At 45.6% G+C, this 26146-nt stretch overlaps 2 protein-coding genes across 3 annotated transcripts in view; both read right to left on the bottom strand.

Annotated features, from left to right (window-relative positions):
• Positions 1–10527, bottom strand: part of LOC308187646 (uncharacterized protein) — a gene marked incomplete at its 5' end in the record, with an annotated part of 35004 nt that extends 24477 nt beyond the window's left edge. Inside the window, 4 exons of the mRNA XM_080575815.1 lie at positions 800–925; positions 8166–8169; positions 9390–9433; positions 10444–10527. Of these exons, the coding sequence (XP_080431941.1) occupies positions 800–925; positions 8166–8169; positions 9390–9433; positions 10444–10527 (258 nt within the window). The remainder of the gene's footprint in view (positions 1–799; positions 926–8165; positions 8170–9389; positions 9434–10443) is intronic.
• A 1258-nt stretch (positions 10528–11785) lies between these two features.
• On the bottom strand, positions 11786–22797 carry HSD3B1 (hydroxy-delta-5-steroid dehydrogenase, 3 beta- and steroid delta-isomerase 1). Of its 2 annotated transcripts, none has more exons than XM_080551427.1 (4): positions 22642–22797; positions 22158–22380; positions 17296–17460; positions 11786–14354 (listed from the first exon to the last, which is right to left on the bottom strand). In XM_080551427.1, the coding sequence occupies exons 2-4, from the start codon at positions 22309–22311 to the stop codon at positions 13540–13542; spliced, it is 1134 nt and encodes a 377-aa protein (XP_080407553.1). In that variant the 5' UTR covers positions 22312–22380; positions 22642–22797; the 3' UTR covers positions 11786–13539. The 2 variants fall into 2 exon arrangements, with proteins under 2 accessions (XP_080407553.1, XP_080407554.1); XM_080551428.1 differs by having other exon boundaries at positions 22580–22735.
• Between the last annotated feature and the right edge of the window lie 3349 nt (positions 22798–26146).

Raw genomic sequence — 26146 nt, 5'->3', positions numbered from 1 at the left:
CCTGCTCCGCCATTACCTCTTCCTCATCCTCCACCTCCTCCTCCTCCTCCGCCAACTATTCCTCCTCCGCCAACTCCTCCTCCTCCACCACCACCTCCTGCTCCTCCTCCTCCTCCTCCTCCGCCAACTACTCCTCCTCCGCCAACTCCTCCTCCTCCTCCGCCACCATCTCCTCCTCCACCACCACCACCTCCTCCACCACCACCTTTTCCTCATCCTCCTCCACCCTCTCGTAGAAAGATGATCTTAAAGGTCTCTTCCAACAAGAATGATTCTATGAATCCTCCTCCTCCTCCTCAGAGAATCACAGAATGTACCCAGTTGGAAGGGATCCATTTGGATCATCAAGTCCAAATTCTGATACCAGAGGTCTACCCAAAATTCCTTCACCTCCTCCTCCACCACCTCCTCCTCCTCCACCACCTCCTCCTTCTCCACAACCATCTTCTCCTCCTCCACCACCTCCTCCTTCTACACCACCTCCTTCTTGTCCTCCTAGGAAATTAGAAGAGAGTTCTTATCAGAAAGAGTCAGGGACTGCATCATATTGAAGGTCTCTTCCAGCCTTAATGTTGCTATGATTCTATGATTCCTTTATCTCCCCCTTCTCTACCTCCTCCTCCTCCTCATCTTCCCCTTGATCCTCTAACATCCTCTCCTCCAGCACCTGCTCTTCCCCCGCGTGCTCCTCCACCGCCACCACTGCCGCCTCCTCCTCCACCACCACCACCGCTGCTGCTTTCTCCTCCACCAGCACCACTGCTGCCGCCCCCGCCTCCTCCTTCTCCTGCTCCATGACCTTTTCCCCCTCTTCCTCCTCGTTCTCTTTCTCATCATCGTCGTCGTCTTCGTCGTCGTCGACCTTCTTCTCGTCGTCCTTTTCCGTGTCATCTCTCTCCTCGTTTTCCACCACCTCCTCCTCCTCCTAGGAAATTAGAAGACATTTCTTATCAGAAAGAGTCAGGGACTGGATGATATTGTAGGTCTCTTCCAGCCTTAATGTTGCTATGATTCTATGATTCCTTTATCTCCCCCTTCTCTTCCTCCTCCTTCCCCTCCTCTTCCCCCTGATCCTCTAGCACCCCCTCCTCCAGCACCTGCTCTTCCCCCCCGTGATCCTTTCTGCCACCGCCGCCTCCTCCGCCGCCACCGCCGTCTCCTCCGCTGCCACCGCCGCCTCCTCCAACTCCTCCTCCTCCTCCGGCACCACCTCCTCCTCCTCCTCCTCCGACACCACCTCCTCCTCCGCCACCACCACCTCCTCCGCCTCCGGCGCCACCACCTCCTCTTACGCCACCACCACCACCTCCGCCTCCGGCGCCACCACCTCCTCCTCCTACGCCAACTCCTCCTCCGCCACCTCCTCCTCCTCCTCTGCCATCTCCTCCTCCTCCTCCGCCACCTCCTCCTCCTCCTCCGCCACCACCACCTCCTCCTCCACGGCCACCACCACCTCCTCCTCCGCCACCACCACCTCCTCCGCCTCCGGCGCCACCACCTCCTCTTACGCCACCACCACCACCTCCGCCTCCGGCGCCACCACCTCCTCCTCCTACGCCACCTCCTCCTCCGCCACCTCCTCCTCCTCCTCTGCCATCTCCTCCTCCTCCTCCGCCACCTCCTCCTCCTCCTCCGCCACCACCACCTCCTCCTCCTCCGCCACCAGCTCCTACTCCTCCGCCACCACCACGGCCTCCTCCGCCACCACCTCCTCCTGCTTCTCCGCCACCACCTCCTCCTCCTCCTCTCCTGCCACCACCTCCTCGTCCTCTGCCACCACCTCCTCCTCCTCCTCCGCCACCTCCTCCTCCACCACCACCTCCTCCTCCTCCTCCTCCTCCTCCTCCACCACCTCTTACAAGGAGGATCTTAAAGGTCTCTTCCAACAATAATTATTCTATGGATCCTCCTCCTCCTCATAGAATCACAGAATATAGCCAGTTGGAAGGGATCCATTTGGATCATCAAGTCCAAATCCTGATACCACAGGTCTACCCAAAATGCCTTCACCTCCTCCTCCACCGCCTCCTCCACCTCCTCCTCCTCCATCGCCACCCGCCTCCTCCACCTTCTCCTCCTTCACGGCCTGCTCCTCCTCCACGGCCTCCTCCTCCTCCACAGCCTTTTTCTCAACTGGCGCCTCCTCCACCGCCACCGACTCCTGCACCTCCTCCTCCTCCACCGACACCGCCTCCTCTACCTCCTCCTTCTCCACAGCCTGCTCCTCCTTCAAGGCCTCCTCCTCCTCCATGGCTTCCTCCTCCTCTACCGCCTCCTCTTCCTCCTCCTCCACTGCCTCCTCCTCCTTCACCACCGCCTCCTCCTCCTCCTCCTCCACAGCCTAATCCTCCTCCTCCTCCACCACCCCCTGCTCCTCCACTGCCTCCTCCTCCTCCTCCTCCTCCCCCTCCTCCGCCTCCTCCTCCTCCACAGCCTCCTCCTCCACCGCCACCGCCTCCTCCACCGCCTCTTCCTCCTCCTCCTCCTCCATCACCACCGCCTCTTCCACCTCCTCCTCCTCAACATCCTCCTCCTCCTCTGTCACCGCCTCCTCAACCTCCTCCTCATGCACAGCCTGCTCCGCCTCCACGGCCCCCTCCTCCTCCACCGCCGCCTCCTCCTCCTCCTCCACCACCACCTCCTCCTCCTCCACCACCGCTACCTCTCCTATTCTGACACTGCCAGTTGCAGTAGCATCTGCCTTCTCCCCTCTCCAACTCTCTGCCTCCCACTGCCACCCTTTGGCCCTTATATAGGGAGGAGAAGACACACCCACTATTGATGACAAGCCACTTGCAAAACAATCTCTAGCCAGCCAATCAGGGGACAGGCAACGCATCACACAGGGTCATGAAGATGCTGGGACCCGCCAGCTGCTGCCTTACAGGGCCACGGAGACGTGGTCCTGCCGGGTGTCAAATGGAACTAGAACTACGAGCGGTGAGCAGCGCTCACCACCAGACCTCCCCACAGAAGCCACCTTTGCACACCTGCTCCCTGGCAACTGCTCCTGACATCGCTGGGCTCACCACCATTGCTACCACCATGCCCTAGCCAGGGGCACGCAGAGCCATTTGGGCAGCAAGTTTTTGCCAGGGAGGAGGAGGCGGTAGAGGACGAGGAGGAGGCAGTTGAGGAGGAGGAGGAGGACGCAGCAGAGGTAGAGGTGGAAAAAACAGGTCCTTGCAATCTCCCTCACTCTTTGGTGTTTTTTTTTTTTTTTGTATCCTGTATTAATAACAGCATGATATTCCTTTGGACCAATGCCAGGCATGTATTTCCAATTTCCAGTATTGACATAATATCTTATATTGTTTGTATTCCTCTGGAACAGCTTCAGTATACCTACATTTATTAAAAATGTACATTAATAGCTCAGAGTTCCTGTCCATTTTAGTAACCAAATATCTGTTCCTCTCTAGAGACAAAATATTTAATAACAAGAAGTGAACTTTAAACTCAGTTTTTGTACCTGTTGGAACCAGAAATAATCCATTTTTCAGTAGCATTTAAGAATCACACACGTATCTTAGCCACTTCCCTCTTTTCTGGATGCTTGGGTAAATAAATACCTCTCCAGCAAATCAATCTTAACATTTTTTTCTTTCCCAGTGTGTATATATATATATATAAAATCCTTCTTAACGATTGTGATTCTGCTGAAATTGGAGTTTCATTGATAAATAATGGTTTGCTTTACTGATTGCCAATAAATAAATAAATAAATAAATTAGATAATAGTACCAGTCAGCAAACTTGGAAAATAAGGCTCTTACTGATTAGGTACATTTTGTAGCCACTTTGCTAAACTGATGTGCATAAGAGTATATAAACAAGTTACTGCAATGTAGACTAAAGTGTAAACTTGCAGCAAATCAGCTGCTGTAAGTAACCGTGCCTATGTCCTTGAAACGTACACCCTGAAATATCTTGATTGGTTTGTGTTTATTGTTAAGTAAGAATGAACACACACTAGTGATTGCAAAGTAACATGGTAACTTGTTCAGGTATTCATTCCCTAAGAGTTTCATACATTCACCAAACCACAGGATCACAGAATGGCTGACTTTGGAAAAGACCTCTGGACATTATCTGGTCCAACTCCCCTGCTCAGTGAGGGCCACCTAAAGCAGGTGGTGCAGATGATTCTGCTGATAACAACTTTTTATTGCAAATGCTTTGCAATTTGTGGCAAACAGCTGAACAAAGGGACAATACAGACGCAAACTTAAGGTAGCTTGTGGAGAATGACTCTTTGGGTCCATCTTTCCTCCCTACTTTCTATAGGATTTTTATTCACCTCTGCCTTCCATACTCTACCACAGTCTTTAATTTGGCTGCTTGTAATTCCCATGATACAACTTTCTGCTCTGCCCATTTCTCACAGGAATGGAGTATTGTTAAGCTGAGGATGAAGGAAAGAAGCTGATGCTATTTCAGGAGTAGTGGAAGGTTTCCAACTGTTGTTAAACATGCTTTTTTACTCTGAAAGTGAAAGTATTCACATATTAAAATCTACCAGTACTGACTTTAAAACTCAAAACCCAGTCAGCCATATTCTCTCTCCTCCACTCCTTCTCCCACAAATGCTGGGGTATCTCTCAGTGGGATACCATGTTGTACTTCATGCATGTACTTCATGTACTTCATGGCCTTGCAGGCCACACACATTTACTGCAGGAACACAATTGCAGTCCTAGGCCAGAAATTGCTTTGATCCAGAGCTTGACTGCTGGAGGGTGTCACAGCTGGTGGTGTCATGAACACCAGCAAGGGTAACCCATACCAAAAGGTCCTGTTTGGTAGCTGGTTTGCAAGTCAGGGAGAAGGACACCCAAGACGGCCAAGTGCCGTGACTCGCAGGGTGTCACCAACCCTGATATCCCTACACAACCCCAGGATGCCATGTTAGCCCTGGGGCTATCAGCCCCTGTCCAGCAAGTCCTCAGCAGGGCTGGTTCCGCGCTCTCCACAGCACTGCCCAGCCTGGCCATAGGCCCCAGTGAGCAGGCCCACCACAGCCTGGCCACAGCATGTCCCAGGGAAGTGCCTGGTGCCTGGGGCTGGGCCTCCTGTTGGCTGTCCAGCTCCTGGCAGGACAGAGGGACAGGCCTGGCCTGGGGGAGCCCCTGCTGATATCAGTCCAGGGAACTAACAGCCCTCCTGGTCTATGACACTAAGAAACCCAAAGACAGAAATTGAGGCTTAAAATTCCCCACCACATGACAAAAATATGACCGAAGATCTTTAAGGTCCCTTCCAACCCAAACTATTCCATGATTCATGATTTTTTCAGTTTCACCCTCACCCTGAGACCTTTACTGAGAACATACGAGGCATTAACCCCCATGCTGTGAGGCAGAGCACAGCGGGCAGCTACTGGTGGCACTGAGCCCCCCACAGCCCTTTTGGATCCCAGCTTCTCAGGGTACTGCTGCCTGCAGCAGGGTTGGCTGCCCCTGACTTCTCATCACCTAGAATTATAGAATCACAAGTTGGAAGGGACCCACAAGGATCATCAAGTCCACCACCTTGCTCCCCACAGGACTACCTAAAAGTCAAACCATATTTTTAAGAGCATTGTATAAATGCTTCTTGAACTCCAGCAGGCTTAGTGCTGTGACCAATTCCCTGGGGAGCACGTTCCAGTACCCAGCCACCCTCTCAGAGCCTTTTCCTAATATCCAGACTGAAGCTCCCTTGACACAGCTTCACGCCATTCCCTTGGGTCCTGTCAGTGGTCACCAGAGAGAAGAGGTCAGTGCCTTCCAGTCTGCTCTCCCTCATGATGAAGCTGTAGACTGCCATGAAGTCTACCATTAGTCTCCTATTCTCTAAGCTAAACAAACCTAGTGACCTTAGCCACTCCACATACATCTTCCTCTCTAGTCCTTCATCATCTTTGTAGCCCTCCTTATGACACTCTCTAATATTTTTATGTCTTTCTTATAATGTGGTACACAAAACTGCACACAGTGCTTGAGGTGAGGCCACACTGATGCGGAGTACAGTGGGACAATCACTTCCCATGACAAGCTAGCAATGCTGTGCTTGATGCATCCCAGGATATGGTAGGCCCTTTTGACTGCCGGGGCACACTGCTGGCTCATATTCAACTTGCTGTCAACCAAAACCACAGACCTCTTTCTGTGGGGCCACTCTCTAATCCTCCAATCTGTACATATATCCAGGGTTGCCCCATCCAAGTTGCAGTTGCTCTTTTAAATCTCGTATGGTTGGTGATTGCCCAACCCTCTAATTTGTCAATATCTCTCTGCAAGGCCTCTCTGAGGGAGTCAACAGCTCCTCCCAATTTAGTGTTTTCCACAAACATACTCAGTATATCTTTGAGTCCTGCATCCAAGTCACTTGTGAAAACATTAAAGAGATCTGACCCTAAAAGAGAGCCCTGGGGAACTCCACTACTGACTGACAACCACCCTGATGTAACCTCATGTACTGTAACCCTTTGAACCCACCTCAGATACCCTCCTTCTGGCAGGCAGCAGCAGGAATGGGCCACAGCTGTGTTGTCCAGGTGGAGGGCACAGTGACAGGGAGAAGGGGGGTTCCTGATGGGAGCAGCAAGAGGAAGGACCAGGCAAGGTCTCTTCCTTTGCTGCTTCTGTCAAGGGCTAGCATACACTCTCTCCCTGCCCTCTGGCCCTGGGACTTCAGCTCCTCACTAACCTGGGGCCTGAGTCTACTGTGGAGGTGACTGTCAGCTAACATTTACTGCAGGGTGGGTTGAGGGACAGTTTAGCAGAGCATCCACCCTATAGTGTGATGTGTGGTAATTACTGCTGCTCTGCAATCTCACTCACTGATGCACACAGGACCATAAGCAGGTGGTGTCAGGATGGAGGAGACTCTGTGCATGGCGATGTACCAGGAAGTTACAGAAAGGGATCTGCTCATTAGAGTAGCTCAGCATCCTAAAACAGTCCAGAACTACGTTTCAAAATTGAGTCAGCACAGGATGATGGCATGGAGAAAATTGCAGCCCGGCGACATGCTGCCCTCCTGGGAAATCTGGTGGCCTGCCTGCAGCTGTGTCGTGGGAGAGGACTTTCTCAGCATGATGTACATCTTCTAAGGACGCAGTGTCACTACAGCAACACGTTTCCTCTCCTGAGCCTCTGCTGTGCGTGCGCTAGAGGGCTCCCCAGGCACAGCTACTGGCAGGGGGCTCCGAGGCACAGGCAGATGCTGTGCCCTCTTCCAGCGGAATTCAATGGCCCGTTTAGATAAGGGGAGAATTTGATAAAATTATACAGCAGAAATCTTGTCTATCCTAGTGTTTTTGCACTGGCTCCGAAGCAGGCAGGACTTCATCCCATATCTTTAATGGAGAAACACTAACAGATACAGATGCTAAGAAATAGAACTGAGTAGGAATTATCTTTTAATCTTTTTATCTGTTTTTCTCTCCTCATTTGGGGAACCCGTCAGAAATTCATCCTGCATTAATATAACAATTATTCTAATGCAACAAGTTTGAGGTATTTTTTTTTTCTCTTTACAGCTTCTTGATATGAAACAAGAACCTTAATGATCAACATTTACAAAAGTCCTACTGAAACTAGAGTTACTGCCCTTCAGCACTACCACTGCCACATGCTGTCTTGTGCTTTTTTATTTTACAGAATGTATTTATTTCCTAAGGCTGTGTTTTCACGTGGTCTGTACTGATCTCTACGTCTATGGATGTAAAAGTGTCGGAGTATGGGGACAGGCTATTTGTGATGAGCCTGACAATTAGATATGCTTGAACAGACATTAGTCTTTGTATAGTCCGTAGGCTGCTGTCCTCCGGGAGTAAAGCTTTGTGGGATTGCAGTGTTCCTGGCTATTCAAGAAATCCAAACAATATGTGCCAGTAAGCCAAAATCCCTGCAGTAAAAATAATGGAGAGAACAGTAATGGGCAGAAATAATGGCTCAGAAGACTTCAGCCCCACAGGGTTTGCATTGTGAATAGGAAGTGCTGTGCTATAGAAGGACTTAGAAGTGAATGGCAGGAAACTATTTCAGGTAGTGCTGAGCACAGACACTTGAAGAGATGTAGCTATAGAGGCTGATACAAACAGAAGGACCACCAGTTCAAATGTAGGGGCCTAAGGCAGTCCAAACACATCTGAACTGCCTGCCTGCTCTTCCTACTACCTGTCTGTGGGGGAAAAGAAAAAATGAAAAACATTCTGATATTTCCCTTCCTCCTGTGCTGGTCAGATAGGCAGCAGGAATGAAGTAAGAGTAGGAGAGGGCAGTATCTGGGCAATGATCAGGAGAACTTTATGTCTTTAATGTCTTCAATGTGAAGGTGGTTAAACACTGGAATAGGCTTCCTAGAAAGGTGGTTTATGCCCCATGCCTGTCAGTGTACAAGAGATATTTGGATAATGCCCTTAATAATATGCTTTACCTTTGGTTAGCCCTGAATTGGTCAGACAGTAGTACGCTAAGGTCTTTGTAGGTCCCTTCCAACTCTTTCTCTTCTTCTCTTCTCTTCTCTTCTCTTCTCTTCTCTTCTCTTCTCTTCTCTTCTCTTCTCTTCTCTTCTCTTCTCTTCTCTTCTCTTCTCTTCTCTTCTCTTCTCTTCTCTTCTCTTCTCTTCTCTTCTCTTCTCTTCTCTTCTCTTCTCTTCTCTTCTCTTCTCTTCTCTTCTCTTCTCTTCTCTTCTCTTCTCTTCTTCTCTTCTCTTCTCTTCTCTTCTCTCTTCTCTGAAATGAATGCATAAATAATCTGACTGTTGGGAGTGCAGCTGTTAGAAAGATAAAAATAAAAAAAATCTCACTGTCCTACTGAGAAGACAAAAACAACAAAGCAGGTACTGACACCTGGAGCCTGCATTCAGGAAATGAGTCTTTAAGTGAACTGTGGAAGAGAAGTTGTCCTTTTTTCTCTGTGGCAGCAGCTTCAGTTATTTTAGGAGCTTTGTTAAACCTGGGCTAAGATGTCCCAGTTTTCTGGTAGGTGTTCATGTACCAGCTCTTTGATGTGTTAAGTGCCTTTTCCTATTAAATAGAAGGTTTGCTTCTGTTCTTCTCCCCCCTCCTTTCCTGTTATATTTCTGTGTGCCTGGATTGTCCTTGATATTCCCTCTTCAGCGAGAGAGCAACCATGACTGTGCCCATCATCACTCTTGCTGAACATTAGAATGAAATTTCACTAGCCTGTAAAAATAATGGGTGTTGCCATTTGTTAAACACCTTCCTTTTGCTTTTCTAAGCAGTATCTGATAACCGCCTTCAGCAGTATTTTATCTTGCCCATTCTGAAAGCCTTACTCAAACCCTGGAGGCAAATGAGATAACTATATATATGTAAATGTGTGGAGCTGCTCTGGAGCTTTACTAATAGCACTCAGAGTGCTATGAATTTTACATACTTGGGAGCCTGCCGGAGGCCTATGCCCTGCTCAGAGTCTTCTACCTAGGAACAGAGTGAAAAGAGGCAACTTTAGGGGAGTGAATTGTGGTGAATGGAGGGCAACAGATGGCAAATGGAGTGGCCTAGAGGGGAATGGAAATAGAAATAGAGGGAAACAAAGTACGGACGCAGTGGAATGTAAAGGAATGAAGTGGTGAGGAAAAAAAAAAAAAAAAAAAAGCCAACAACGCAGGAGACTGAAGAAGCAAAGAATATGAATGGTGAGACTGAAAGCACATTCAGCAAACTGGTCCCAGAGCCCACGGTAACAAAGCTGTGTGGGATGGATCACAGTGAGACAACCCCAGCCTTGGATTCAGCGTCCTTCCTCTCCTCTGCTCAAAGAGTGGGCAGATCCTGGACACCTGTGTTTCTGAAGCCTGGGGAGGGCAGCAGGGTGTAGGGGTTAGAGCAGAGGTAGGGGACCCTGGAGGTTTGAGTTCTAGTTGTGTGGGATCAGGGGAACAAAGAGACTCAGAGAGTGGGGAGAGTTGGATATGTGGGTGCCCTGGGAAGGCAGCTGGGCTTTGTGGTTAAAGCAAAACATACTCTTCTAGAGTCCTGGTTTCTCTCCATCCCTGAGCAGGTTTTTGGAATGCAAGACACTGGGTTGCCTGGAATGGCTGCGAGGTCTAATGCCCATCTTCCCACACCTGTAAAATGGTGAAAGGTGCATGAACTGAGGGGTGTGGCAGGGAACAGAGGTCGGTTGGATGGGAGAGGAGTGGAAAAATGCACCGATGGTCCAGAGGGGAACATAGTGAGAACAGAGGAGGGCACAAGGGATAAATGTACAAGCACAAGTACTGGCAGAGCAATGGAACATGCACAGAGGGGGAATAGGGAAGAGGAGGCTTGGGGGGGATCTCATCAATGTCCATAAACGCATGAAGGGAAGTGCACAGAAGATGGAGCCAGGCTCTTTCAGTGGTTCCCAGTGCCATGACAAGAGGCAATGGGCACAAATTGGAACATGAGAAATTCTGTCTAAACATCAGAAAACCCTTCCTTACTGTGCAGGTGACAGTGCACTGGCACAGGTTGCCCAGAGTTGTGGACTCTCCCACTCTGAAGATCTTCAAAAGCTGCCTGGACATGGTCCTGGGCAACCAGCTCAATGTCCCTGCTCAAGCAAGGGACGTGGACCAGATGGCCTCCAGAGGTCCCTTCTAACCTTAACCCTTTTGTGATTCTGTGATTCTGTGACAAAGGGTAGTGGAGGGCAAAGGAACTGGATGGGAGGGGAACAGAGCTCAACAGGAGATGGAGCTCAGTCTGGAGATGAACAGAGCATGACTGGAGAGGTCTGGAGGTGTATTTGTTAGCATAAAGGTATGATTATTGGAATCGCTGGCAGGTGAGATGTTCCCTGTTTGCAAGTCACACCCGGAGTACTTACTGACCTTGATGGGCACATTATTCTTACCAAGAGCTATTCTACAGCTCAGAGTCCTGGCAGGCAGAGAACAGACTTGTTTTTATCAGTCTTTTAGGAAGAAATTTTAGGGAACATGAGTAAAATTAAATGGCCTAAAACTGCTCCATATTTAGACACCGAGATTTACGTCTGAAGCTGGCACAAGCAAGGCAGAAGCACACTGTTTCTCACACCTATGTGCCTTGTGAAGTTGTTAGCATCTGGCTGAGGGGTGGTTGGCTGCCGTTGTTGGTAATGAGTGGATGTCTGATTCAGGATTGATTTGATCTCATTTTAGTCAATTTTGAAGGCCTGGGCTTAAGCAAAACTGGAAAGGCAGACAATAGAGCTAAGCAGCAGGGGCAGATCCTTCCCTCAACTGCCTGTGAACTAAAGACCATCTCAAACCATGTTTTATTGGTTGAATAGGACAATCAGCTAGCTTACAAAATATTTTTTTTAAAACCAGATTGGCCAAATTATGTCCAGACAAGGATGACTAAAAACATTGCTCTGCATTTGTCTGTGACGCACACAAAATTTGTGCCTCAGGTATTTCCATGTCACCAAGCTGCTGTTCTTTTGGTAGCTGTCAACAGCTTGGTTCAAAATGCTGTACAGCTAGCAGAAAAAAATGGGAGACTTTTGCTTGCTCCTACTTAAGTTCACGAGTGAACTGCTTTGATAGTGAAAGATGCTTCAGTCACAGGTTTCTGCCTCACCCCTTTGGTGAAACAAAGATAGGAAAACTGTGTGTGCTCAGGTGGATCTTTTGTGTGGGTCTGCAGTTTATGCTGAAAACTGCAGGCTGGAACAGCTGAGACATGAGTGCTTGGGTCTGTTCTGTTGGCTTTGCTACTGGGCAAAGGGATGGGACAGGACCTTAGTAAATTGGTCCCATAAGATCAACTGGACCAAATCATGGCCTCACTGGAGAATTTGCTTGAGTATGATTTTTTATTTTTTATTTTTTTTACTTGACGTTGAAGCATATGGATCACATTATAGGGCTAATACAGTCCCCCTCACACAGATGTGCTGCTCATCTGCCCTGAGAAAAATAAAATATGTTAAATAATGCCTTTTATCTGTTTTTAAATGTACCCACGTCAATTTTCCTGATCAATTTACAACTCCAAATTTCATTTGCAAGTCCCTTATTATTTGCGGTATCTACAAACCTCCTCACTCTTTATCAATCTATAAAGGAGTTACCAGCACACAGTCTAGCAAGGGATGAGTCTTTTTCAGTGTGGGACAGATCTGTGTGCTTATTAATAATGGAGGAGTTCTGATGGAGATGTTGAGACAAGCGATGGCATTCATTCAAATGACATCCACAGTACTAGTTTGCAGACTACAAAACCTTCAATGGAAGCTCAAAAGATTTATTCCTCTGCCCCAGAATATGACTGGAAGTTCTGGTTGCTGGTATTCTACCATTTTGGATATCACATACTTAAACTAGGATGTTACTAAGGAAAATGGTAATATTTGCACTGGTACCATCAGTGTCTATGACACTGAGTAATTAAACTCAACACAGACTATAAGCTGCCAGCATATCTGGAAATGAGAGTATGGTAACGTTTTTCTGTTCACATAATTCTGAACAGAACACCCCATCTTTTAGAGTTGTTTTCAGCAAGTGAATTTTAGATTTAGGAAGAAAATGCTGGATCACACCAATTTATTCAAAGTATTCATTCAGACAAGTTCTACGTTTTTGGCCCTAAAATCAAGTTGTAAATTCTGCAGAAACTCGTAGGGACATCAGAAAAGCACGGGGACAGCACATATGCATTTACCAGCTCATGCTAGCCTTTGCTCTCATCTGAAATCTGAAAATAGCATATTATTTTTCAGCACTGTTTGTTTTTCCTCAGTGTTCATGAACGTCTTGAATCTGCAGGGCAGTCCCTTCAGTGACCAAGGCTGTCCTGCAATATTTTTCTCCTTTCCGTCTTGTTACAGCTATTGTTCTCATGGGCTCCCACCAAATTAAAAAAAAAAAATCATAACTAGGAAAGTGAGAATGGATGAGGAACAGTCTTAACTTGGCTCCTCTCTCTCCACACATCTGTCCTTACTAAATACTGTGGCACTTACTTACCATTGTGCTTTTGCCCTCACAGTGCCTACTGTGCCTGACTTTCCTCACAGGTTGGACTGCCAAGTGAACAGCACAGAAAATTATACAACAGTCCTGAAAAAGTGACCAAGATTTGTAACAGCTTCTGCAATCAAGTGGCTCGTACCTGCTGTGTAATACTGGCAAGAGCTGAGTGAGTACAGTATAGCATAGTTTTATTTATTTGTAAAGCTTAGTCATAGTTTTAGGATGAATTGTGCCCTTATTGCCTTAAAGACCTTAAAGGTGGTGTGGAGTAAAAAGAAGGGCTGATGTGTTCAAACCATTGCCTGTGTGGAGTTAGTAAAATAACAGCTAAATGCTGACTAGGTGGATGGGGACCATACAATAACCTGATCAGCCTGTCCTCAACAAACAAATGAACTTACCACATGTATTTATTCTGTTTTTGGGGATGAGTGTGCTATTACACTTTTCTTTCTTTTCTTTTTTTTCTTTTCTTTTTTTTTCTATTTGTAGTTATCTGCTGCTGCTGTTTACCCAGCTCTTCTTTAGCTCATGGCCCTACTTGTTTAGCCAGGTCTCATCTCCTCTTAAGATTTAGGCAGCCTTGATTTTCAAGTGCTCCCTCCTCTGTGGGACCACAGAGGCAATCCACTGACCAGTGCACCGCTTGGCCTCTTCCCATGTGTAACGGGGCATGTAGCCAAAATCCTTTTGTGCCTTCCTATAGGAGAAGGTGAATGGGGTGTTCAGGAGGGTGACCAGGTGACGGTTGGTGGAGGGGACGTACCTGACAAAGGGCCTGAGCAAGAAGCTCATGATCTCCAGCAGCAGCGAGAAGTAATACAACACTGACAGAGGCATGGGGAGCCGGGGCTCAATTCCAAACCCCAGGTCCTTGGTAAGCTCGTAATTTAGGTCTGCATAGCTCATATGAGGAGTGTCATCTGAGATGTAGTAGAATTGCCCCCTGATATGTCTGGCTTTCTGTGGGACCTGCAAAGCTTTGGCTGCCTGCACATGTGCCCAGGCAATGTTCCCCACATACACAGGGTTCACTAAAGCCTCCTTCCTGGAGAAGCGTAGGTAGACATTTTTGTTCAACAGACACTTATCCAGATGACCTTGAAGAAATGGGCATCCTTCTCCAAAAATGTACATGGATCTCAGGGCACAAGTCAGCAGCACGCCACCATCCTTCAACACCTGGCCATCTGCTTTCAGCACAAAGTCCTCTGCCAGTCTCTTACTCTGGGCATAAATGGATTTTGACATACATTCATAAACTGTATCTTCGTCACCATTAAATACTGGGTCACCTTTGCAGTTTGGGCCTGTCACTTCTACAGTACTGGTGTATATGAAGTGCTGGACGTTACAACGGGTACACGCCTCCAGCAGCATCTGAGTACCTTCAAAAGAGAAATGTGCAAGTTAGGTTGCGTGTAGCTGGGTTGGCTGAAAAGGGCTCCAGCCTGGAACTCCTCAAGCATGAAAAAAAAAATTAATTAGTAATTTATATTAGATATAGTAAATATAGTAATAGCTTAATTAGCTATTCCTGCCATTGATGCTGTTTGAAAAATATGGGAAAGTAATAAAGTACAGAGGAGCTGGATAAAATCAAAAACGATAGCAAGTTTTAACAAAACAAACATAAAATTATCTTGGTAGTTGATATCCATTTGGGATCAATTTCACCCTGATAAAATGTGCTATATTTTTAGCAGCACATGGTTAAGTATTAACTCATGAAATGAAGGTTGCATGGTAAAAAATGAAAAGGTTCTTACAGTAATGGGAACTTGAGCATCTTTCACTTAGCAGGTAATAAAGTAAATCTTCCATGGACCAGATCTGTAAGTTCTACTTGTACAAAGTCCTTCTGGTTTCAGAGTCAGCATTACAAGAACCAAGCCTGAATATAGATCTGAAGAAGTGATTCATAGAGGGTACCTTTGTTTGGATTATATTTAATTATTGTTTAATTCCCTTCCTCCTAAGAATTTAATAAAATTCCCTTCTCTTCCTAAAAAGATACTGTACCCCTGAGGCATTGTGTGAAATGTGAGCCAGAGAAAACCCCTGCATCACAGCAAATTTAACTTACAATTCATTGAGGTTCTCACACTCCCACCTGAGGTTTGAATCTGGAGACGCCACATCCACATGCGCTTGCTTTGTCGCATCATCTTCATGAGATCCCATTCAAAAGGCTTGAAGTATGTAGGTTCCCGCTTGGAGAATGGGATTGCCAAAAGAAGTGCAATCTCTTAGTTATCAGACCTATCCCCTATGTGTTCTTGGGTTTTGTCAGCTCCCATGGGGGAGGCTGGGTCTGCTCCCATCCAGACCACTCTCGTCCGGGGAAGCTGAAAAGAGCTAGGAACTTTCCCTCTTTAGGTGTCCTATGTTTATAGGCCTGAATTAGAAGCTAGGTGGATTTTTTAACTACAAAAAAAAAGGAGTGGGAATTAACTGGAATTTGTTTGCTTATGTTCTGGTTTGTGAACACGCACATCTGGTTCCTTGACACATTTTTATTATAAAAGTTTTGTTTTCTAGGAGAAACAAAACTTTCATGCTGCATGCCTGTGAAGTACATAGCAGTGTCTTGGCTGGCTGGAAAGCTGAAAGAGCATCAGAGTAGAAGTGGAGGAGAAAAGGGAAGACGACTTTGATATTTAGCAACTGACCTTAGTGGCTGTTTGATCTGCGAGCAGTACTGGCGTGTACTTTCATTTTACCACTTTTTTTCAGCTAACCCTCACTGCCCAAATTATTTTATCCACAGACACACTCTGTCGGGGCGATCTGAATATTTTGTGCCTAAGTCTAAACGTGCTGAAAGGAATAACAGTGCAAACAAATAAACCCTCTAGCTCTGATCCAGCTCCTTTCTGCTTTTGGGACATTTAATTTTTATTTTGTATGTTTTAAGGGGTATAGGCAACACATTCTTCTGTGAAAAACAGATTGTAGCAGGAATACAGCCATAAAGAGAAAGCTTTATAAATCCCCTCTCTGAACCCCTGTGTATTTATTTTTCATACCAAACAATGGACATGTTTACAGGAACTTGGCTTTTTGCTCTTCCCTCCTGGCAGGGACCTGAAAAACTGCCTGCTGGGCTCTAATTTGTTGCCACTTTCAATCTGTGGCTTTGAGTGACTAGAAATGAAATATTCTGGAAGCTAAATACACAGGTGATAGGCCAGGCTGAAATGACAAAAATGACATCTCACTGTTTTTAAGATGTGTGTAAGAGACAACTCATCTACAAAGAACACTCTCTTCCTCTGAGCACTGGAGCGCAGTCAATAATTGTAAAAGTGTTGCCTGTAGAAATATGTTCCATATTTTTCTGTGAAGAAGGCCTTTGTCTGTGGTAGAGAAGAACAAAGGACCAGGAAAACTGTCAATGAAAAGAAGAACATCTTCCCCAAATCCTCACCCAGGAGCTGGAGCAACACGGCCTGGGAGGTCAGCATGCAGGGAGGGTAAGCAGAACCTGTTTACTGAAAGGCATAGAGAGGGATCACAGGAAGGGGGGTGCACTTGTTCTTTTAGGAAATATATTGAAATTTCCTGACAGCTGATACCACACAGGCCATTCCTGAGCCCAAGCCTTCCCCCTTAATCTGACCTTTCTTTACAAGGAACAGGAAGCCCTTAGTAGAAAGGGAGATCCCATCACTGAAGTCACTAAATACCCTCCCTCCCACAGCCTTGAGTTTTCCAGGGAAATCTTAATAATGAGCTCTAAGTGGGAAAGTACCTGCTTCTCAGAACTGCATTCATGCACACACAGACGTAACAGCAAATGAAGGCAAAGGAAAAGAAGAGGGAGCAAAGGAATAGGAAGCAGAGAGACACAGGATCTGGGGCACTGGCAATCAAAGTTTGCTGTAGTTGCAGCCAAAGCCTGCAGTATTTGTAAAAACTGGAAAATGTGTTCAGGCAATTGTGTTACAGATTTTTTTCAGATGCATATTGGGATTTCAGAGATGAATTGCTTCCAAAAAGGTACACTGAGAATGGAATTATGACTATCCCCTCCAAAGGCAAAGATTGTGCAGATCTCAGGATGGGTGTATGTGAGTGCTAACAAAAGTGAACGGTCCTGCAATGCCCCGCAGAGCATGACTGATGCACACTGGCTGTGGAGGTGGCCAGAGCTGCAGAGGGCCACACATATGCATGGCTTTCACTCACATGTATAGCTGTGCAAACTGCAGAACAACCCAGTGAATCTGGCTCAGAAACAAATCATGTCAGGTGTTCCCTTTCCTGAGCAGATGATGATTAGCACTTAATAGAAAGAGGTCTGAGAAAGGTGCTTTGCCTGCTTACCTGTTACGTTGACTTCCCAGAGCATCTGCGTCTCTACGAGTCCCAAGAAGTCAATTATGGAGGCTGTGTGGATGACAAGGGAGACCCCCTGGCAGGCACGGTACAGGAACGTCACATCTCGGATGTCCCCCTCCAGGATTTTCACCTCTGTCTTGCCCTGGAATTCTGCAAGGGAAGCAGACAGCAAAGCAAAAGACCTCCTGGGCACCGTAAGGTGAGCTCTGACAGGAGTGGTGAAGGGCTGCGTAGATGCTGAAGCTGTTCCTGGGGGCTGCTGACTGCCCAGGAACAGGAGCAATATTTTAAGGCTGGCAAAACAGAAGGCGTTTCCCAGTGGCTGTATTGCCAAGTGCTAACTACAGTGCTATACAGGTCTATGTTGCTTTACCTACCATATGTTTGCAGCCAATATTTAATATATCTTTGTTTATTTGTTTTTTAAAATGAAATTTCCCCACTTCTGTCAAGGGCCTGAAGCTTCCTCCAGGTATGACATGGATCTGTTTTAAATTTCACAGAGGGAGAAGCTTTAGCTATGTATGTTCTGGTGACTGGCTATTAATAAAAGTGTTAATCCAAGTACCAAACAGCCAGGTACTGCATGCTCACATCTTCAGGTGATGAATGGTAGCATGTGTACACAGAGCTGTGTTCACACTTAATTCCTGCTCCTTGACTTTGCTCATATTGCAGCTCTTCTAATACATTACTTACAGTTCTGGCACCCCTCCTTTTTTACCTACCTAGATCACAACTTACCCTGCCTTTTCTAACTCTGGTGCTGGCTCCATTTCAGCTTGTGCACTGTGGGACCATTTTTAGCATGCATATACTTCTGGTCCAAATCTGAACTCTTAAGGCTTCATTCCTCAGCCCTGGCTTGCTTTAATCCCTGATCTTCCTGGTCAAGCTCCCTTGCTCCCCAGCAGCTAATGTGTGTGACAGTTCTCGATCTTGGAGCCACCCTTCTCCTAAATTTTGCTGCACAGCATCCTAAAACAGTCCAGAACTACGCTTCAAAATTGAATCGGCACAGGTTGATGGCATGGAGAAAATTGCAGCCCGGCGACATGCTGCCCTCCTGGGAAATCTGGTGGCCTGCCTGCAGCTGTGTCGTGGGAGAGGACTTTCTCAGCATGATGTACATCTTCTAAGGACGCAGTGTCACTACAGCAACACGTTTCCTCTCCTGAGCCTCTGCTGTGCGTGCGCTAGAGGGCTCCCCAGGCACAGCTACTAGCAGGGGGCTCCGAGGCACAGGCAGATGCTGTGCCCTCTTCCAGCGAAATTCAATGGCCCGTTTAGATAAGGGGAGAATTTGATAAAATTTGTACAGCTTTTAGCCTCAGCCGTGACAGAAATCTTGTCTATCCTAGTGTTTTTGCACTGGCTCCGAAGGAGGCAGGACTTCATCCCATATCTTTAATGGAGAAACACTAACAGATACAGATGCTAAGAAATAGAAACGAGTAGGATTATCTTTTAATCTTTTTACCTGGTTTTCTCTCCTCCTTTGTGGAACCAGACAGAATTTCGTCCTGCATTAATTTAACAATTATTCTAATGCAACAAGTTTGAGGGATTTTTTTTTCTCTTTACAGTTTCTTGATCTGAAATATGAAACAGGAATCTAAATGCTCAACATTCACAAAAGTCCTACTAAAACTGGAGTTACTGCCCTCCAGCACTACCACTTCTACGTGCTGTCTTGTGCTCTTATTTTACAGAATGCATTTATTTCCTAAGGCTGTGTTTTCAGGTGGTTTATACTGATCTCCACTGTGAATTGATTGAAAGATATGTTTTTCACAATGTAAATTCTGACATACGTTCACTTCATAGTGGTAACTGTACCTAGGCAGAAGCTAGGCAAATTGAGGTTTTTACACATGAAAACCAAAGCTTTCAGGAAAAATATAAAAGAAACTGCGTTTTATAAAGCTGATCACAGAGACAGCTGGCACTGGTCATTGGAAAGCTGCTGTCCAGCTGCTTTGTGCCTTGCTTGGGCTTGCAATTTAAGTTGTGTGTGTGATGAGACAGGAAAGCTGTTCCTGCCTTCCACTTTAGTCAGCAGAAGTTGCCCTTGAAAATACAATGTGGACCTTGTTCACTGCCTTACCAACATAAGCTAACTCTGAGGAATCAGCAGACTGCTCTTGGTGTGCTCTGGGAAGAGGAAAATGACAGGTGAGCTTGGAAGTAGAGAGAGGGGAAAAAAATGAATGGCTGGCAGGTAACGGTTTCAGTCTGAGATGAACAGCAGAGAGAAACTTGATTTCTGTCTTCAAAGCCAATTGCCCAGGCATCAAAACCCATGCATGCATCAGGTGGAATGGGGATGAAGAGAATAAATTCAACCCAGCTCTCCATTTTTGCATTCTGTAGCTATGAGAAAGTACATAGCCACTGAGATAGCTTCTTGTACTTCACCAATGGTTTCTCTGGCTTCTGAGCTGCTGTGAGCAACGTTCCCTGTTTGCTACGGGGTAGTTTTTGCTTGGAAATGGGATGCTTACTCAGGAAAATACAATGTCCTGTTGTGAACAGTGTCTGGCTCAGCAATGCAGTCAGACTAATTGCCCTAAATTGTCTTTCTTTATTCTAAGTCTTGTTTAAAGTTCGAGCAACCAGTAATGTCAGTGAGATTTCAGGAGCTTGAAGTACTTCATGCTCTTTTATGGAGCTCCTAAGGGCTGCAGGGTGGATGGTGGGTAGAGGCACTCCTGAGAGCTCTCCACTTTCCTGGTTAAATGGATGCTTCACAAAAATGATTTTTCATTCATGTGATAAAATTAAAAATTGCATTGTATTTTCATTTGTAAAGGGCAATGCAATTTATTAGTGCCTTTAGCCTGTGGGGGCTGAGATGTTTATTCTGTCCCAATTTCAGCTACTGAGATGTTCAACTTGCACGTGCTCCTGTCTTATTAGCTACGACCCTGACTCAGCAAAGATACTGCAAGCAAAATGAGCTCAAGAGTTCAGTGAGAAAGAAAATGACTCAGCCGTGCTCCTGGCTATTCAAGAAATCCAAACAATATGTGCCAGTAAGCCAAAATCCCTGCAGTAAAAATAATGGAGAGAACAGTAATGGGCAGAAATAATGGCTCAGAAGACTTCAGCCCCACAGGGTTTGCATTGTGAATAGGAAGTGCTGTGCTATAGAAGGGCTTGAAAGCGAATGGCAGGAAACTATTTCAGGTAGTGCTGAGCACAGACACTTGAAGAGATGTAGCTATAGAGGCTGATACAAACAGAAGGACCACCAGCTCAAATGTAGGGGCCTAAGGCAGTCCAAACACATCTGAACTGCCTGCCTGCTCTTCCTACTACCTGTCTGTGGGGGAAAAGAAAAAATGAAAAATGTTCTGATACCTGATTTTTCCCTTCCTCCTGTGCTGGTCAGATAGGCAGCAGGAATGAAGTAAGAGTAGGAGAGGGCGGTATCTGGGCAATGTTCAGGAGAGGAAGGTGGGAGGAAAAGGAAAGAAGGCACAGAGCTTTCTTTTTAACAAAAAAAAAAAAAAAGGATCAGCAAAACCTCTCCTGCAGCCCAGCCAAGACTGTGTTCACACATGCAGTTGTTTTTGCTCCGCAGGAAGCTCCACAGTCCCCACAAAGTTCTCATGGCACAGAGCAGATGTTTCTGTGCTGCCCTGCTCTATCAGTGCTAAACCACACACACTACTGTTGCTGCAGAAGCTTGTGCCTACTGCAGTTGCAGGCTGTGGGTCCTGCCTGAAAATCAGAGCAGAAAGGACTGCTGCAAGGCTCAAGGCCATTGAGCAAATCTACACGAATCCAGTGAAATAGTGAATGAGATTTAATGAGGAGGAAGTCAAGGTTGTATAAAACCATCCTAAAGGCTTGTGCAATTTGCACCAGGTTTATGGTGCGCTGTTACTATTCTTCAGTGATACTTAAGCACTTTATAGAAAGACTGTGGCTCTTTAACACATTGTATGCAGATATTCTGTACGGATTCCCACACAGATAATGTCAGTATGGAGGAAAAATGGTTTTTGAGGTTAAGATGTAATGGAGGAAAGCACATCAATTAAGTGTCTGTATGGCAGGGACACATGAGTATGACCAAATTTAGGTACCCATGTGACATTTAAATAGAAGTGCTTAGGATGCCAGGACATGGGACATTTAAAGCACAATACTCTGAGCTGCTTTCTCCACTACATACTGCTTCTGGCTGCGAGTGCATCACTCATTTATGCTGTCTCCAGTCCATTCAAGAAAACAAACCCCGACTTGTCCTCTGCGAATGAGTCCTGGCCCTTCTGTGCATACCACAAAAGAGTTCTGCTCTCCAGGCAACTACAGTAATAATAACAATAATAACCAAATTTTAAGCTACAGCCTCACAAATCTCAGCCCCTGCAGGCCTGTGTTAATCTAATTAATCACAGGTTGGAGAAAACGATCAGCACTGGCACCCACAACTTTGCCACTTGCACATCAGAGCCCAGGGCAGCATGCTCTGCGTTACACTGTCCCCCAGGTACAGCACTGGCTTCATTTTCCTTCTCCCCAGAAGGAGGGTGAGATTTTTGCATTCATGTGGGTTTTGATGCAATAGAAGCCAGGCTTAAGGAAGCTGTTTGCTGCTCTACAAGTATATTGGTCTTTCTTCTGACCTAGCGAAACCTCAGGCTCTGGCAAAGAAAACTCTTGCTATTAAGTTTTATGCCTCATTTCTGTGCTGGAGGGATAAAGCAAGAACTCCTTGAAATAAAGCCTATGCCTAAAAAAACAGGTTAGGGTGGGAGGTAAGGGTGCCCAAGCTATACACCTGAGACAAAAGCACACATACCCACAAAGCATCATCCTCACAAGATGGTACTCACTTCCAAAGCTTCTGAGTGCTTCACTGCTAAAGGCTTTGTCCAGCAGCCGAATTTCAGCCAGTGCCTCCTCTTCTTCCAGAAGTAACTGGATAATCCTCTGGCCAAGAAATCCTCCTGCTCCGGTCACCAGACAGCTTACCCCAGCCAGTGACATTGCTCTGGGTTGCTCGTCAGTGCCAAAATGGCTCTCCCTTGAAGTTTAACTGGCCGTTTCTCCTCCTGCCTGAGAAAACAAACACAGGACCTCAACCTCCAGAGTCTTTACAGATCCCAAGGTGTCACCAGAAAGACAGAATATTAAAAAGCAAACTGACTCCTACGTTAAACAACATTTTTTAAAGCATTTCTAACTTCTGCTATCTATTCCTATACAGAAATAGCTTGCACATTTTCCCATGCACAGAAAAAAATTATTTACTAACTATTACAAACTGAAGAAGTTAAATCTGAAAATGCTCAATATCAACTTCAATGCTAAACAAACCCCAGCGATTTCTGCTTCAATTCTTGGTTCCACCCCTCTAGCATTCAGAAGACTGTGGAGGAGATTTTCTTGCATTTATATACTGCACTGCACCACCTTGGACATTTTGCTTCCCCTCCCTCTCACGTCTCCCTTGCTACAAATGAATGTGATGCTTCCACCCCTCCCCTGTCAGAGGAACGTCCTTGATGCAGCGAGGTCTGAATGCCTCGTTAGATTTGGTCCTAAGTCCTAGGAGGGTAGATCCTCACTCTCATAATTCTCTGTAGCTGTGCTTGCTTGTATAACACAATGTTAATACGAAGGGAGAGAACATTAACATTAAATGTAAATAGCAGGAGTAGCTGTTTACGCTGTTGGTGATGCGACTCTTCTCTAGTTTTTTTGATGCTGGGCTCCCCCATTATAGCAGGGATTTCTAACTCTGTGTGAGAAAAGGGATTTTGTATTTGTTCAGGATACTTGAGGCTTTTGAAGTGATGAAATGTTCTGAAGTATAGAGTGGTTAAATAAAGCTGCTGGAAAGAAAGATTTACCTCTGAAATGCCCGGTGTTAGAGTATCTCATCAAAATAAGGCTGTGGCTGGCTTTACAGTGAACTGTGTCATTATTTTTTACACTTCCAAAATACAAGGAAAACACCTGGCTATTTCTCACTAGAGGTTCACTCCCGTTCTAGCAAATCTCTTTCCTAGTGTGGGAGCAGGATAAGGCTTAGCATAAGTTTGAAGCACATAATATTTACATTGCCTTCCCAGGTCTTTGTGTCCTAGAAGAATGCCCTGACTTGAGCTGTATTTTTTTCTCTCTCAAACATAGATAGTAAGACTGAAGCAAGATGTTGAACAGATAGCCACCTTAAAAGCTGCTATGGGAAATTATAAAGAAGCCCAACAGCACAACTAATCACTGAGATCACTGGAAAGAGGATCACTGATTTCAGGCATAGCTGGAGTGGATCTCTAAAAATGCTGCATTGAATTTTTGCATTAAATTCCCTAAATTCCCTGCTTTATTCTGTGGTCATGACTATGGTTCAATCACTAAAGAGAGCCCTGGAGAAAAGCTATAGGAACATCATCCCCCATCATTACTTTTTTGGAACAAAACTGCACCTTCAAATAACCACAGGAAAGCAAAGCCATCTTTGTTCGAGGAGAAGAGAACTTCTGGCTGACACAGATGATAAAATTTTGGCAACTGTTTCAATGACACTGTCCTTGAAAATCCTTCTCTGACCCCCACAAAGCTTAAAAAAAAGTTATTTGTGCTTCTTTCCTTGGCTCCTCTCAGACTGGACCTTGACTCTGTATGTTCTTATCAGAAGCTGGTGCAAATTAATTTTGTGCAGTATGTGCATTTTGCAAGGAAAAATAAGCCCGCTGCTGCAGAAATGGTCTTCTCAGAAATGGTACTTCCTTTTTACATTTAGAAACGGAATAAAATGCATTGTAAAAAGACACAACGCAACAGAGCCTCTTAGAATACAAAACATTTTCTTACACTGTGCTTACCTGCTAGTATGCCTGAGGTTATCTGGAGCAGCACTTGATATAACATGAATGCTGTGTAGAGGACCGTAGGGACATTTATTGCTGCTGTACTTTAGTCCTCTTAGGTATGTACTACTGGGCTAAATGCTTCACACGGTTTGAGTGAATTTCATACATCAGTACACAGCAGCCTTCATTTGAACTGCCTTTTGTGGATATCAGAGACCAGACTGCAGCACTTTGCTCGGTTTAAGACCCACTGGTGCTTGCTGGTGCTTTCCTGTGATTTCACCTGGAGTGAGCTTCCTCACCTTCAGTTTCTTTTTGGTGCTGCTGTGTGGTGTTGCAAGGTGTCACGACAGCTCCTCTGTGCAGCAAACCGGAGTGGCTCTGGTACTGCCTGAAGCACATGAAGGCAGATGCTGGAAAGGACTGTACGCCCCAGAGCAGCTTCAGTGAGCAGTGAGGCCAGAGCACGCCAGACCCCTGACCGCTAGGAACAACTTGAAAGAATTCAAGGCTATAGCATTGGCTTGGGATTTGCAGACTAAAACATAATTTAACATCATCTAAAAAGTTTGCCAACACTGCACTCCGTGTCAGGGTGTAGTCATTTTTAACTATGTTGTCTCCGTCCTCCTTGGCTTTATCATAAAACAAGGCCTTCATGATCTGATATTTTCCTGATGTATACAGAGGTGGACAGGAATGGGTTGCATCTCTAAGAGTTGCATTTCAGAAAATCATTGCTTGCAAATTTTGGCTTGTGTTGGAGGATTGCCATACACGGACTAAGCGGATAGCCTAGTACATGTGCAACCCACTGTATCCCATCACACCCATGTTCCTAATCTGATGGCCCAGGAACAGTGTTGGTGCTCCAGCTTTCTTGGTGCCTACTGTGACAGAAATACTTTTGGGAAATGGCTGGCTGGTATTAGGAGAACACATTTTCTTAGACTTGCCACAAGGAGAAAAAAAAAAAAAAAGAGGCGCTGAGAAGTGTGGAGATGAGAAGACAGAAAGAGAGAAATAGTGAAGGAAAAATTCCCAGCAGCACTTAGAACAAACTGAATCATGGCACTAGAATGAATAAATACAAGAACCTTTGCAGAACACCTAAGTTTTAGGTAGTATAAAAGTAGTATGTTTTTACAGAAGTGATGTATTACTGCTCAATCAGGCAAAAGAAGCCATCTAGGAGTAGGAAGAGAAGGACAGGTCCCTTTGTGCAGAAAAAGAAGTCTGTTTTAGGTCGCTGGATTGTGCCTGGTTGTCCAGGCTGATGAGAACTGAAGCAGAGAAAAGCAAAGACATGCTTATTATTTTAACTGGACCTTTTGCTGTCTAAACATAGAGTAATCGTGACCAAAAAAAAAAACGTGACAAATCCATGTGTTTCTCCTATTAAGAATGAATGTTTCTTAACATCATGTGCCTGTAAGCTTAAAATGTCTACATGCTGGCAGTTCTGGAAAAGTGGGTGTACTCTGAGTCACAGATGTACCCAAAGATAGGTTCTCCCCTTCAGGATGGGAGGTACTGTTCCCTGGAAACGTTTTCCTTTGTCTTCTGATTACACATTGACAAGGGGCAACAAGACTTAAATAATTAACTTTTGGATCAGTATGCTGAATGACTAAACAAAACTTCTCATAGTGAGGAACAGTTTTAAGACACTTCAACAAAGGTATGATGATCACCACCTTAAGAGGCCTCAATGTTTTTGTGTATTCAAGCCTGACAAAGAAAATCTCTCCTATTGCAGTAGTATCAATTTCTTTTGGTAGAAGAGAGAAAGTGACTGTAAACTTTTCTTACATGATCTTCATGATCAGAAAGACTTACTTTAGTATTCCTTGCTCGTGTGCTTAGACAATTGTGCTGAGCAATTAACTAGAAACAAACATTTAGTCTCTTTTTCCCTTTAGTTTTAGGTAGAACTGTGTTTCCTCAACTGAAATTGATGAGTGAATTACATATTTAAAGGCAGTAGAAATTTGCACCATATG

Source organism: Anser brachyrhynchus (assembly GCF_964034855.1).
Source record: "Anser brachyrhynchus genome assembly, chromosome: 1".
Lineage (NCBI taxonomy): Eukaryota > Metazoa > Chordata > Aves > Anseriformes > Anatidae > Anser > Anser brachyrhynchus.
Note: the sequence above shows the minus strand (reverse complement) of the source record. Positions and strands in the feature narration are given on the sequence as shown.

Coding starts and splice junctions, on each gene's coding strand:
- HSD3B1 (XM_080551427.1), bottom strand. CDS start 22,311: ATGTCACTGGCTGGGGTAAGCTGTCTGGTGACCGGAGCAGGAGGATTT. Junction 17,461..22,157: donor AGCACTCAGAAGCTTTGGAA/GTGAGTACCATC, acceptor CTTCCCTTGCAG/AATTCCAGGGCAAGACAGAG. Junction 14,355..17,295: donor CTGGGAAGTCAACGTAACAG/GTAAGCAGGCAA, acceptor TCTCTTTTGAAG/GTACTCAGATGCTGCTGGAG.